General features: G+C 38.8%; 1 protein-coding gene and 1 non-coding gene across 15 annotated transcripts in view; both read left to right on the top strand.

The window, feature by feature from the left end:
* PUM1 (pumilio RNA binding family member 1) overlaps positions 1-14650 on the top strand; it is a 153816-nt gene that overhangs the window by 106870 nt on the left and 32296 nt on the right. For all 14 annotated transcript variants that reach the window (XM_053576851.1, XM_053576850.1, XM_053576848.1 and 11 more), the window contains 2 exons: positions 2878-3029; positions 12885-13023. In XM_053576851.1, the coding sequence (XP_053432826.1) occupies positions 2878-3029; positions 12885-13023 (291 nt within the window). The remainder of the gene's footprint in view (positions 1-2877; positions 3030-12884; positions 13024-14650) is intronic.
* Positions 13158-13230, top strand: LOC128575693 (small nucleolar RNA SNORD103/SNORD85). Its single transcript, XR_008377106.1, has one exon. It is a non-coding gene; the product is annotated as a small nucleolar RNA SNORD103/SNORD85 (small nucleolar RNA).

The raw sequence follows: 14650 nt of genomic DNA, 5'->3' as shown, positions 1-14650 counted from the left end.
TTCTGAGTTTTAGCAAGGGTTAGGACTTAGTATACAGAAGGGTGCTCTCTCCCTGTCTCATAGGGTCTCTGTGTATGTACCTCTCTATTTCCTTCCTGATTGACTACAATAGGCTCACGGCATACATTGTAGCAATACTGATCTCATTTTTTGTTTGCTGCAGATACTGCATTGGTATAGTCCTTTGGACATAGTGGTCTCCTTAGTCTTCTATAGTAAACCGTTTTCCATTCTTTGCCTATGATATGCTCCTTTAGCTGGCATTGTCAACTCTAGGTGCTCTTCCTTGCTAACTGTTCCCTATTCTTTGACTAATTATTGTGTTGTTTTCTATTATTTGCTTTTGGATGTGTGCATAAGCTACCCCTCTAACCCCCCAATCTTTCAAAGGCAGGCACCTTTGTTACTTGATTCTGTGCAACAGTTGCTGTCACCTTAATTGAGCTGTATATGTATGGGGAGTTAAATTTAGCATTAGGACAAACAAAATGTCTTTCAATGTAAATATTCCTTTGGGGCTGATCCTGGCAAGTAGTTAATAACTAAATACTACTATGAGATTTCACTACTACTTATATAGCCTATAGTTTACAATTATGACCTCAAATTCAGCATAGCATTGCTTAGATTTTTAGACTTGTTTACATTTTGGTATTGTTGTGATGGGAACATGTCAATATAGGTTCTCTCCCACCCTACCTTTGGGGATAAGAGAAAGCTTTTCCTAGGAGAATGCTCTCTCCTAACCACGGTTAATATTTATAGAATACTTAACTATTTGTAGGCATTGTCCTGAATGCTGTTCTTTCATATGAGTTGTCAAATGATAACTTTATGCATTAGACTTTTGGTGCTCAGATAGCTGTTTTATTGAATGGATATCACATGATTTAAATGTTGTAGAGTTGGGATTTGAACCAGATTTTACTCCAATGCCCATGCATATACTACACTACATTATATTAAATAGAATGCCTAGTTTTTTCTCGAACATTTTCTGTACTTGGTTTAGAAGTTCTTTCCTCTACTAACTTAATATATGTTACTTGAAACAAAGAACTGTTTTTTGGGATGGCACATTTGCCATTACTGAGATGATAGTTTGGTGCTGAGAATCTTGTTATTTGTACACGTTAGCTGAGCCAGACTGAAAGTGTCTTAAAAACTTTCACATATAACAGGAAATGTAACTAACCAAATAGTGGATGTGTGTGTTCGTATAAAGTGTTAATCACATAGGAATTGAAGCGGGCATCCTTATGAACCAAGCTGTTGATGACCCTGGAATGTTTTTCTAACTTCAGTCTTAGGCCAATGTGACCAGGGTGAAGAAGTAGAACTGCCAGTGGAAGAAATTTAAAGTAATGTAAATGTTTAGAGTAATGGTAGCCTGTGCCGAGTAGAGGTTCTTTGTTGGCTTTTGGGGGAGCCTTTGAGGAATCTCATTACAGGTTGCAGCCCATCTTTCCAAGGTAAGTATGGCTACACTCCTAACCCCTATTATAGGTTGAGCATCCTTAATCTGAAAATCTAAAATATGGAATACTCCAAAATCTGAAACTTTTTGAGCACAAATGCGATGCCGCAAGTGGAAAAGTTCACATCTACCTTATGTGATGAATCAAGGGTTAAACCTTATATAATGGCAATTTATAGTGCCCACAAGGGAAAGATACAGATACTCTCAAGCTCTAGGTATATGTGTATACGAAACATAAATGAATTTTATGTTTATACTTCGGTCCCATCTCCAAGATCTTATAGTGCATATGCAAATATTCCAAAATCTGAAACACTTCTGATTCCAAGGTTTTCAGATATTCAAGCTTTACATCTATTTTACTCAACAAGTCAAGATAATCTATACTTTTTGTTTGTGTGTGTGTGTATTTTCAACTTTGACTTAAATTTAAAATCTCATACGTTAATGTCTGAATGTATTTGCGTTGAATGACTTTTGAAATAGGAAAACCAAGCCTCGGCAGCGCCTGTGGCTCAGTGAGTAGGGCGCCAACCCCATATGCCGAGGGTGGCGGGTTCAAACCCAGCCCCGGCCAAACTGCAACCAAAAAATAGCCGGGCGTTGTGGCGGGCGCCTGTAGTCCCAGCTGCTCGGGAGGCTGAGGCAAGAGAATCGCGTAAGCCCAAGAGTTAAGAGGTTGCTGTGAGCTGTGTGACGCCGTGGCACTCTACCCGAGGGCGGTACAGTGAGACTCTGTCTCTACAAAAAAAAAAAAAAAAAAGGAAAACCAAGCCTCTTTGAAATTGAACCTTGAGGTTCAGTTGAGGGTCTGGGTTGTGTTGTTAGAATTCAGATAGATTTTCATGGTTCTGGGGTTAATGGAGTTGCAGGATTTCAGTACCTGTTAATCATCTCAGGTGCCATTCTTACTGTCGAAAGCAGGATACATCTGAAACTTTTGTTCTGTTTTGTCACTTTAAGCACACAAACCCTCCACTTATATTTCCCTTCTTGGAACAAGTATTTTCTATATATCACCTATATCCTTTCTTTCTCAGAGAAAAAAACATACATTTTTCTAAGGCCAAGTCCTCTATCTGTTCTTTAGTCCAACCCCTTCAACTTCTCCCGGTTATTTTCTCTTTGAGTATCTCTAATAGGCTTCTTCCTCTAGGCCTAGAGTATATTACAACTTTAGAAGACTTTGGTATAAGGATCTTATATAACATTTTCTGTTTTTAAAAAGGAGAATTAATAATTAGCTAGCAACAATTAGTATATATTCCAAGTTAATTAGTATATATTCTAAGTTAATATTTTATAGTAAGATCTGTCAAGCCAGGTGTACTCTTTGGGAGCCCTGAGTTGATTCTCAATAGTGTAAACTTTCTTTACCTTTCTCTTGCTATTTCTAGGCCCAGCGGTGGTCCCTCACCAGTATTATGGAGTTACTCCCTGGGGAGTCTACCCTGCCAGTCTTTTCCAGCAGCAAGCTGCTGCTGCTGCTGCAGCGACTAATTCTGCTAATCAACAGACCACCCCACAGGCTCAGCAAGGACAACAGCAGGTAAATGTAAACAAGGTGTGAATTTTAGTTATGGTATATAATTAATAGATGATGTTGCTACTGGTGGAAAAACACCATGTATGTGTGAGTTCCTTCTTGCGTGTGTGTATCTGAGTTCAGGCTCAGTTTTAACTGTGCTTTCAGGAATGCCTTTCATGTGTCAAATACTTGGTCAGTGTAATGATACGAATTCAGTTCACACATGAGAAAATTACTGTCCAGGTAAGGTTAAACAGCTATCAGGTGGCAGAGTAGGTCTTCATATTGATAGTAAACATTTTGTTTTATCATACTATAGTTTTCTGCTCAGCATCATGTCCAGATGAGAATATTGTAAGTGGAAAAGACGGGGCATCACCCTACCAGATTTTAGACTATACTACAAGGCCATAGTGATCAAAACAGCATGGTATTGGTACAAAAATAGAGACATAGACATTTGGAACCAAATAGAAAACCATGAGATGAAACTAACATCTTACAGCCACCTGATCTTTGATAAACCATACAAGAACATACACCACAGAAAAGAATCCCTGTTCAATAAATGGTGCTGAGAGAACTGGATAACCACATGTAAAAGACTGAAACAGGACTCATACCTTTTACCACTTACACAAATTGATTCAAGATAGATAAAAAATTTAAATCTAAGGCATGAAACAATAAAAATCCTCCAATACAGTGTGGAGAAAACACTTGAAGATATCAACATGGGGGAAGATTTTATGAAGAAGATTTCTGTGGCAATTGCAACAACAACAAAAATAAACAAATGGGACTTAATTAAACTGAATAGCTTCTGTATTGCTAAGGAGACAACAACCAAAGCAAATAGACAACCTACACTATTGGAAAATATATTTACGTATAATGAATCAGACAAAAATTTGATAACTAGGATCTATAGAGAACTAGGATCTATTAATCAACAAAAAAGAGCCAACAATCCCATATATCATTGGGCAAGAGACATGAATAGAACCTTCTCTAAAGAAGACAGACAAATGGCTAACAAATGTGAAAAAATGTTCATCATCTCTAATCATCTGAGAAGTGCAAATCAAAACCACCCAGGGAGAATGGCTCACATCACAAAGTCTCAAAGCTGCAGATGCTGGCATGGATGTGGAGAGAAGGGAACACTTTTACACTGCTGTTGGGACTACAAAGTAATACAACCTTTTTGGAAGGAAGTATAGAGAATCCTCAAAGAACTCAAAATAAGCCTCCCATTTATTTGATCTTGCAATCCCATTACTAAGCATATACCCAGAAGGAAAAAAAAAATCCTTTTATCATAAGGACATTTGCACTAGACTGTTTATTGCAGCTCAGTTTATAATCGCCAAGATGCTCACCAACCCAGGTATAGATTAACAAGATGTGGTATGTGTATACCATGGAATACTATGCAGCTATTAAAAAAGATGTAGACTTTGCATCTTTTGTATTAACCTAGATGGAGGCGGAACACGTTCTTCTTAGTAAAGCTTCACAAGAATGGAGAAGCAAGAATCCAATGTACTCAATTCTAATACGAAGGCAGTAGATGATCTAATATAAGGGAGGGATAGGGAAATGGGGGAGAATGGAGGGGTGGTCACAGTGTATGGCACACCTCTTGAGGGTGGGACACAATTAAAAGAGGGACTTTACCTAACAAAGGCAATCAGTGCAACCTAGTTCTTTGTACCCTCAATGAATCCCAAACAATTAAAAAAAAAAAAAAAAGAATTTTGTAAGTGATTGGCCACCAAAGGTCCCCTCCAGTACTAGTTTTTTTTTTTGTTTTTTTTTTTGTTTTTTTTTTTTGATTTTTTGGCCAGGGCTGGGTTTGAACCCACCACCTCCGGCATATGGGACCAGTGCCCTACTCCTTGAGCCACAGGTGCCGCCCCTCCAGTACTAGTTTTGTAGACTATTTACAGTACTATTGGATTGGATACAAATATTAATCCTATTATATCTGTGTTAGTTTTTTATTTGTGTTGGGAAAGGATAGTAAACTGTAAAACTACATACATCTTTTAAAAAATTGACCATTTACCCCTAATTATTAGAATAATGTCTCTTCATTGGTAGAAATTGTGCTGAAATGGAAAAATCACAAGAAGAAAACCATTACCCTAAATCTATTTGTCAGAGAACCAATATTGTGTTTTATATGTTATTCCACCTTATTATTTAATTCATTACAACATTGGTATTATTCTGTCTACTTGATTTTATATCTTTTTAAAAATTTTTTTTATTTTTATCTTTATTTTTAATTTTAGCTTGTTCATTCTTCTTCGTTTGAAGTACTCTTTTTTTTTTTTTTTTTTTTTTTGTAGAGACAGAGTCTCACTTTATGGCCCTCGGTGGAACAGCTCACAGCAACCTCCAACTCCTGGGCTTAAGCGATTCTCTTGCCTCAGCCTCCCGAGTAGCTGGGACTACAGGTGCCCGCCACACCGCCCAGCTATTTTTTGGTTGCAGTTCAGCCGGGGCCGGGTTTGAACCCTCCACCCTCGGTATGTGGAGCCGGCGCCTTACCGACTGAGCCACAGGAGCTGCCCCATTTTTTTTTTTTCTTTCCATTTTCTTTCTTCTTTTTTTGAGATGTTCTTCCTCTGGCGATGCTCTGTCCCCTTGCCTCCCCAGTAGCTGCAATTACCGACGCCCACCACAATGTCTGGCTGTATTTGATGTTAGTAGAGACAGGGTCTTACTTTGGCTCACTGCTGCTCATACTGGTCTCGAACCTCTGAGCTCAGGCAATACACCTGCCTCGGCCTCCCACAGCACTGGGACTACAGGAGTGAGCCCCCACGCCCAGCCGTTTTATATCTTGATTTCATACTTTACCATATTATTATTTATTTTATTGCAGTTTTTGGCCCGGGCTGGGTTTATTATTTAGTGTTTTTTTTTTTTTTGAGACAGAGTCTCACTATGTCGCCTTCAGTAGAGTGCCATGGCGTCACAGGTCACAGCAACCTCTCTCAAACTCTTGGACTTAAGTGATTCTCTTGCCATAGCCTCCCAAGTAGCTGGGACTACAAGTGCCCGCTACAATGATGTCTGGCTATTTTTTGTTACACTTGTCAATTGTTGTTGACAGGCTGGGGCTGGGTTTGAACCTGCCAACCCCTGTGTATGTGGCAGGCGCTGTAACCACTGTGTTATGGGCGCTGAGCCTTAGTGTCGTTTTTATTGTAATATCTTTACATGGTATGTTTAAATCCATCGAAAGGTATTTTATTTTGAGTAATCCATTATATTTGATATTTCACTTAGCAATATTTTGGTGTTATAAATGAGACTGTTTAATATGTTTGGTATAAGTCCATGACTCTTTCCTTGGAATAAATTCCTTATAAGGGAATTTTCCTGGATCAAATGAAATGCATTAGGTTTTTGATACATGTCAAATAAAAGCTGTCTCTGGAGGCAAGACACCATGCTCATAGACACCATGTTCATTATGTCCATACCGTATGATCAAACGATTTTTTTTGCTTTTCAGAATGTATGTTTAATTTTTTTAGATGCCATAAAATTATAGGAAAAATACAGGTCTTAATTGTTTGTTGGAAACTATTAGATGATTTTCTTGGCAGCAGATGAAGTTCTTATAGTGTGTGTGTAAGGAAATTCAGTGAATAATTTGTTGATAGAATGAGTGCTCTCCATTAAATAAATTTCTTAATATCTGCTCTTTGTGGATAAGTTTATATTTCTTTGTGTGATGAACTTTTGTTGAATGGCTACCAACTCATTGTCAATTTGGAAGACTGAAGTAATTGCTATGTTTTAAAATTAGCTTTATCAGTGTGCAAAAATAAGAGTAATAACTACTATTAGTCAAAGATTTCTGTGTAAAGCTAAGTTCTCTATATAATTTCCATCCCTTTTTCTAAATCTGATAAGTAGATACACAGTTTCTCATTTTATGATTGAAGAAATGGATTTTTTTTTTTTTTTGAGAGATAGAGTCTCACTTTGTTGCCCTTGGTTAGGTGTTGTGGCATCATGGCTCACAGCAACTTCCAGCTCTTGGGCTTAGGCGATTCTCCTGCCTCAGCCTCCCAAGTAGCTGGGACTACAGGTACCCGCTACAATGCCCAGCTATTTTTTTGTTGCAGATTGGCCAGGGCTGGGTTCGAACTTGCCACCCTCGGTATATGGGGCCGGCACCCTACTCACTGAGCCACAGGTGCCGCTGAAGAAGAAATGGAATTTGTATGCTCAGGGTCATACAAATATTAAGTTGTTAAGAATTGAATACAAATCTCTCCCTTCACAGCTTGTTTTCTAGCCTTACTGTGATGTCTGGAGTTAAAGAAAATCTGAGATCTGGTCTTTCTTCTACCATTAACTGGTGATAGCTAGGGCAAGTTGCATGAGTTCTCTGAAGGAATATTTCTTTGTTATAAAATGGATAGGAAAAATATTTGTATTTTAGTGTTTTCTGTCATCCATAATTACAGACCGTACTAAGAAAAAATTTTTTAGCATCAGTTTCTTTTTTTTTTTTTAATTAAAGACAGGGTCTCACTCTGTTGTGTAGGCTGGAGTACAGTGGCACAATCACAACTCACTGTAGTCCCCAACTCTGGGGTTCAAGCAGTGCTACTGGCTCAGTTTCCTGAGTAGCTAAGCACATAACCAGCTTGCCTGGCTAAATTTTTACTTTTTCCTGGATAGAGATAGGCACACACTATGTTCAGGCTGTTATTGAGCTCCTAGCCTCAAGTGATCCTCCTTTCTCTCCCTTCTACAGTGCTGTGATTACCTGCATGAGCCACTATGCCGGGCTAGCATTAATTTAAAAAAAATAGACATTGTTTTGTTGTTTGGGGTTGTGTGTGTGTGAGCTTGCTTGCCAGTTTCTAGTTTCAAAATGATTTTAATTACAATGAGAGGCTCTTGTTATATAGGCAGTCCCTGAGTTACAAATGAGATGGGTTCTGTAGGGTTTGTTCTTAAGATGAATTTGTATGTAAGTTGGGACAGGTGCATTTACATTAAGTGCGATTATTCGTGAAGTCAGATGTTTATAACTCAGGGACTGCCTGTACTTTAATTTTGGCGATCAGATTTTATCAGACAGCGTTATGTTCTGTTCTCTCCATTTTAATTCTAATTGCTGGAAGATAAAGGGGAGTCAGTGACATGCCTATTCCATCTTCTGATTTCTTTTTCATCCTCATTTAAAGTTCCTTTGATACCTGATAAAAATGTTTTTCTTCTTCTGTTTTTAAAATTAAATTATTTTCTTCTGTAAATGTATTTAAAAAATTTAAGCTTCCTTGGCATTTAGTTCAGCCCAAACACAAATGGCAAACTTGTTGGGGATGTGGTGTTAGATATTACATCTTGAGAAAGAGAAATTTAGAAAAATCACATTATAACAAAGATATTTGTACCAGAATGTTTATTGCAGCCCAATTCATAATTGCTAAGTCATGGAAAAAGCCCAAGTGCCCATTGATCCACGAATGGATTAATAAATTGTGGTATATGTACACCATGGAATATTATGCAGCCTTAAAGAAAGATGGAGACTTTACCTCTTTCATGTTTGCATGGATGGAGCTGGAACATATTCTTCTTAGTATAGTATTTCAAGAATGGAAGAAAAAGTATCCAATGTACTCAGCCCTACTATGAAACTAATTTATGGCTTTCATATGAAAGCTATAACCTAAGAATATGGGGAAGGTGGGGGTATAACGGGCGGAGGGAGGGTGATTGGTGGGATTACACCTACGGTGCGTCTTACAAGGCTACATGTGAAACCTACTAAATGTAGAATATAAATGTCTTAACACAATAACTAAGAAAATGCCAGGAAGGCTATGTTAACCAATGTGATGAAAATATGTCAAATGGTATAGAAAACCAGTGTGTGGTACCCCATGATTGCATTAATGTACACAGCCATGATTTAATAATAATAAAAAAAAGAGAGAGAGAGAAAGAGAAGTTTAGGATACCTCTGAAGTTTCTTCTAGGTTGAAGGAAACTGCCAATGATGATTCTAGGGAACACGAGGAAGAACCACTAAGAAGGATGAATGATTATTAATTAGAATATCTTCATTGATCAGCTACTTATTTATAATGGATTGGTTGCTTCTAAATGTTAAATGTTGAAGCAGTACCTTCAATTAGAAATTTAAATTTAAAGTTCGTGCATTATCAAGATAGGTAGTAAACTAACTCCTAGGATAATGTTTTGTGAATTCAGCCATTTTTAAGGGTTTTATTTGATTTGAAAATGTTAACTTGTAAAATTTTATAATTGTTTTTATAAAATTTGTAGATTTGACAGCTATTGATGAAATTAAAAAACATGAATATTGGCAGATGACTTTAGAACTTTGATTTATAGTTAAGGGTACTACACAGATTCCTAGAGCATGGGCAAAAAATCTAACGTATGTTGCTTTCCTTCTTCATTAAAGTCAGACTCAGTAGTTGTCTTGACTACCTCTTTTTTCAGGCACCTTATCTAGTCTATCGGAAGTCTCACCCTTTCATACAGCTCCTACCTACATGTAAGACTTAACTTCTTTATGCCTTATACAAGCAGTACTTCCATTCCTTTTAAAAATTTTTAAGCAGTTTGAACTATTAGTATTTGCCATATTTCTGTGTGCACTGTTTTCTTGGCTAGAATGAGATCTCTTCTGGATTATTGTGTAGGTATCTTCTAAGTCTTGGCCCACTCAGCTGTGCTAGTCTCCCCTTTATGCTTCCATGTAGTTTGGAACACTTCCCTTTTTTTAGAGGGTTGGGTAGAGTCTTGATCATGCTGAGTAGAGTGCAGTGGTACAGTCACAGCTCGCTGCAGCCTCAAACTCTGGGCTCAAATGATTCTCTTGCCTCAGCCTCTTGAGTGTCTGGGACTACACATGCCTGTCACCATACCCAGCTAATTTTTTTCTATTTTTGGTAGACACTTTTGCTCTTGCTTAGATTGGTCTTGAACTCCTAAGGTCAAGCAATCCTCCTGCCTTGGCTTCCCAGCGTGTCAAGATTATAAGCATGAGCCACCAAGCCTGACCCAAAACATATTCTGTTGTGAAGTTGGTTGGATTCTTTAGGTCATAAACAGAAAACAATTGCATACTATTTTGATAATAGTAGTTACTAACTATTGGTTATTAGTTATCTACTGGGTATCAGGCATTGTGCCTTACAGACGTTATTTCAAGTATTTCTAATAAATCTAATATTTCTAATAAGATCACCTGTTAATTGTCACTACTTCCAGATAAGGAAATGAGAGACTTTGGGTAAATTAACTGTCCACACGTCTCTTCTTGCCAGTATGGTCAGTGTTCAACTTACATTCATTTATACTTGATTATTAGTGTTTTTTTCTATTTTTTTTCAATCGTAGTCCCAAGAATAACCTGTACCCAAGTTCTTGACCACATTCAATTTTTTTTTTTTTTTTTTGAGACAGTCTCACTTTGTCCCCTTGGTTAGAGTGCTGTGGCGTCACAGCTCACAGCAACCTTAAACTCTTGGGCTCAAGGAATCCTTTTGCCTCAGCCTCCTGAGTAGTGGGACTATGAACGCCTACCGAAATGCCTGGCTAGTTTTTTAGATGGGGTCTTGCTTTTGCTCAGAGCTGGTCTTGAACTCATCAGCTCAAGCAGTCCACCCACATTGGCTTCCCAGAGTGCTAGGATTATAGGCGTGAGCCACCGTCCCTGGCACATTTAACTTTTATAAATAGAAAATATTGCAGAAACACATTGTTAGAAACTTCAGTAATTTTAGCTTTGATGTGTGGGTTTTGCATTTTTACTTGGCGTTTTACTTATAAAAAAGATTATTCAGATAACACTAACATCTCTCAATTTATGTTTCATTTATTAAAAAAATCAGTGGTTGGCATGATTGGTATTTTGCACTGAACTTGACTGCCACTCATTTCCATTTAAATGAGCCTGTTTCTGGAATTTATGAGAGGAGAAATAGAAATAGGTTAGAAGCCTGCTAAATCAAAGTTGTTGAACTCATAGGAATAATGTTAAAGAGTAGAGACAATGTTCTCATTTCATTTTGTGTGTGTGTGTTGGGAATGTTACATTTAATAACATAAAATGTGGGTATGAACCTATCTGAACCTATTATCCTATCTGAACCTCTCTCCTCCATCATAGTCTTCCTTTCTTCATCCATTTTTTGTTGGAGATAGTGTGTAGTGTTTATTTTCTGCCTTATATGTCAGAATATAAAGCTTCTTGAGGGCTGGGGCTTTGTTTTTCTTTTCATTGCTCTGTTCCCACCTGCCTATCAAGTGGTAGGCATTATTTAATAACACTACCTTCTTACTGTGCACTTAATATGTGCCAGCCATCATTCTGATTTATCTTTTAACATAATCTTCACAAGAACTTTATGAGAAGCGTGGAATAAAGTATTTGATGAATGAGCCACCATTTCATGTGCTTTTTGCTGTTTGTATAGGTACCATGTTTAAGCTAAGAATGGTAAAATGAAATTTTGTTATATATATGTTTTTTAAAAACCTTCTATTTTTATTTATTTATTTATTTTTGAGACAGAGTCTCACTATGTCGCCCTTGGTAGAGTGCTTTGATGTCACAGCTCACAGAAACCTCAAACTCTTGGGCTCACGCGATTCTCTTGCCTCAGCTTCCTGGGTAGCTGGTACTACAGGTGCCTGCCACAACACCCAGCTGTTTTTTGCGGGTGGGGGAAGGGGAACAGAGTCTCACCATGTTGCCTTTGGTAGCGTGTTGTGGGGTCACAGCTTACAGTAACCTCCAACTCTTGGACGTAAGAGATTTCTCTTGCTTTAGCTTCCCAACTAGCTGGGACTACAGGTGCCCACCACAATGCATGACTATTTTTTGTTACAATTGTCATTTTTGTTTACCTCGCCTGGCTGGGTTTAAACCCACCAGCCTGCGTGCTTGTGGCCGGCACTGTATCCACTGTGCTACGGGTACCGAGCCTGCCTGCCTATATTTTTGTTGTAGTTGTCATTATTGTTGAGCAGGCCCGGGCCAGGTTTGAACCCACCAACCCCGGTGTATGTGACTGGCGCCCTAACAACTAAGCTATGGTTGCTGAACCATGCCATATCAAACCACTACAGGGAAATGTTTTACAATTATTAAATTTTTCTTTTTTTTTTCTGTAGAGACAGAGTCTCACTTTATGGCCCTTGGTAAAGTACTGTGGCATCACAGCTCACAGCAACCTCCAACTCCTGGGCTTAAGCAATTCTCTTGCCTCAGCCTCCCGAGTAGCTGGGACTACAGGCGCCCGCCACAATGCTCAGCTATTTTTTGGTTGCAGTTCAGCCGGGGCCGGGTTTGAACCCGCCACCCTCGGTATATGGGGCCGGCGCCTTACCAATTGAGCCACAGGGGCCACCCCAAATTTTTCTTTTTTTTTAAATAGCCCAAGTAATAGAAGCTTATACAGCTATTAATCTTTTTCATTGTTGTTTTTTGAGACAGTGTCTCACTTTGACACCCTTGGTAGAGTGCCATGGAGTACATTTCACAGAAACCTCAAACTCTTGGGCTCAAGCTATCCTCTTGCCTCACCCTCCTAAGTAGCGCCCGCCACAATACACAGCTATTTATTTTATTTTTTTTAAGAAATGGGGTCTTGTTCTTGCTCAACCTGCTCTTGAACTCCTGAGCTGAGGTGAGCCACCTGCTTCAGCCTCCCAAATTGCTAGGATTACAGGCATGAGCCACTGTGCCCAGCCACAACTATTCATTTTTAAATGTTAACTCACTTGAACACGTGGTAGGTCTTAGATACTTCAGTGAGGAGAAAGTGGTTGACCTACTTCTGCCTCCTTTTCCAGGTTCTCCGTGGAGGAGCAAGCCAGCGCCCTTTGACTCCAAATCAGAACCAACAGGGACAGCAAACAGATCCACTTGTGGCAGCTGCAGCAGTGAATTCTGCTCTTGCGTTTGGACAAGGTCTGGCTGCAGGCATGCCAGGTGAGTTTCTGTTGTTGTTCCCAGTACTGTGGGGCAGGTGGGGGTGGGGAAGGGGTGAAAGTCTGAAAGTTTGTGCTTATGCAGAGGAGAACGAACAGTGTTTTTATCTCATTTAGGCTTTTCTTGATTTGGGGACTGGCAAGGATGATAAACACTTGCCCTCACTTAGATCATAGTTCATTGATGAGAGCATTGTTCTGAGCCAGTCTTATGTCTTAATGCGTTGGAGATACGTGAGTGTCCACGTAACTTGGAATATGTGGATTTTCTGTGGCCATGATCTATTTTCTCATTCAAGGTCAGTGATAGACAGAATGGCAAGCTACTTTATTATCACTCTAAGGCTTAGTTTTTGTGGTATTTTTGAGCAGCATGATTAGGAAGAAATTGCTGGGACTCTTCGAATGTGTGTGTCATTCTTTACATTTCTAGAATTTCTCCCAAACCAATAATAGGGGTCATTTTTAGTTGCCTACCTCTGAAATAGATGTCTGTATAATATATTGAATATATATTGTTCTTGGTCCATTGTCATTTGATCCTTTGCTTTGTATGGGATTGAATTTAGTTTGATATTCTTCATTTGAAATAAATCCTTGTGAGATCTCAGCTTAATTTTATGGACCTTTACTAACGGTGGAGCATAGGCAGATAGCCAGCTGGTCCATTTATGAATTCAGTGAATTACTCACTTCATTTGTTTTGTCATTCCTCAGCATTTATGTCTTATTAAGAAATCACCTGCACTTTCTCATATGGCTCAAAATAGGGTTTAGGGATTCCATCTTATATAATAGTAAAAGATCTGTTTATTGAAGTCTGTCTAGGTCTTTGCTGTTAACTTGCAGGATATTCATGCTTATGTTATTATGTGGTTTGAAAGTATGGTTTCTGTAATCAGTTGTAGCCTCCATTATTTGTTTAGTTAGGAAAACATAGAAAAATTGTCAGTTTATGATTGATGGTAACCTAGGCCAGCACTTTGAAGAGCACAGAGCATTCCCTATGCTACCAAATTATCTTTTTTTTAACACTAGCAAATGGTAGTACTACCCCTTACTGTGCACTTAATAAGTGCCAGAAATCATGCTCGATCCTTTCCTCCTTCCCTTATTTCCCTTCTTCCCTTCTGGAGGGAGATAGTGTCTTACTCTGTTGCCCAGGCTAGAGTGCTGTGGTTTCAGCCTAGCTCACAACAACCTCAAACTTCTGGTCAGCAGTCATCCTGCTTCAGCGTTCCAAGTAGCTGGGACTACAGGCGCCCACCACAGTGCCTGCTGATTTTTTTATTTTTAGTAATGGTGAGGTCTTATTCTTGCTCAAGGCTGGTCTTGAACTCCTGAGCTCAAAGGATCCTCCCATCTTGGCCTCCCAGAGTGCTAGGATTATAGGCCTGAGCCACCTTGCCCATGTATATCTTTTAATTTAATCTTCACAAGAATTTTATGAGGCAGGTAGTAATGTTATCCTTTATCTGGATGCCCCGGGATTCATGGTCATTCGCCTTTTTACGTGGTGGTGTGGAATAGGATGTAATCTAGGTATATCTGTCTGATAGTGCTGAGTTTGTAATTATTTACAATATGTTGATGTATAGGAGATATTGTTTCATATATGTGTTGGCTTG

Source organism: Nycticebus coucang, chromosome 22 (assembly GCF_027406575.1).
Source record: "Nycticebus coucang isolate mNycCou1 chromosome 22, mNycCou1.pri, whole genome shotgun sequence".
NCBI lineage: Eukaryota > Metazoa > Chordata > Mammalia > Primates > Lorisidae > Nycticebus > Nycticebus coucang.
Note: the sequence above shows the minus strand (reverse complement) of the source record. Positions and strands in the feature narration are given on the sequence as shown.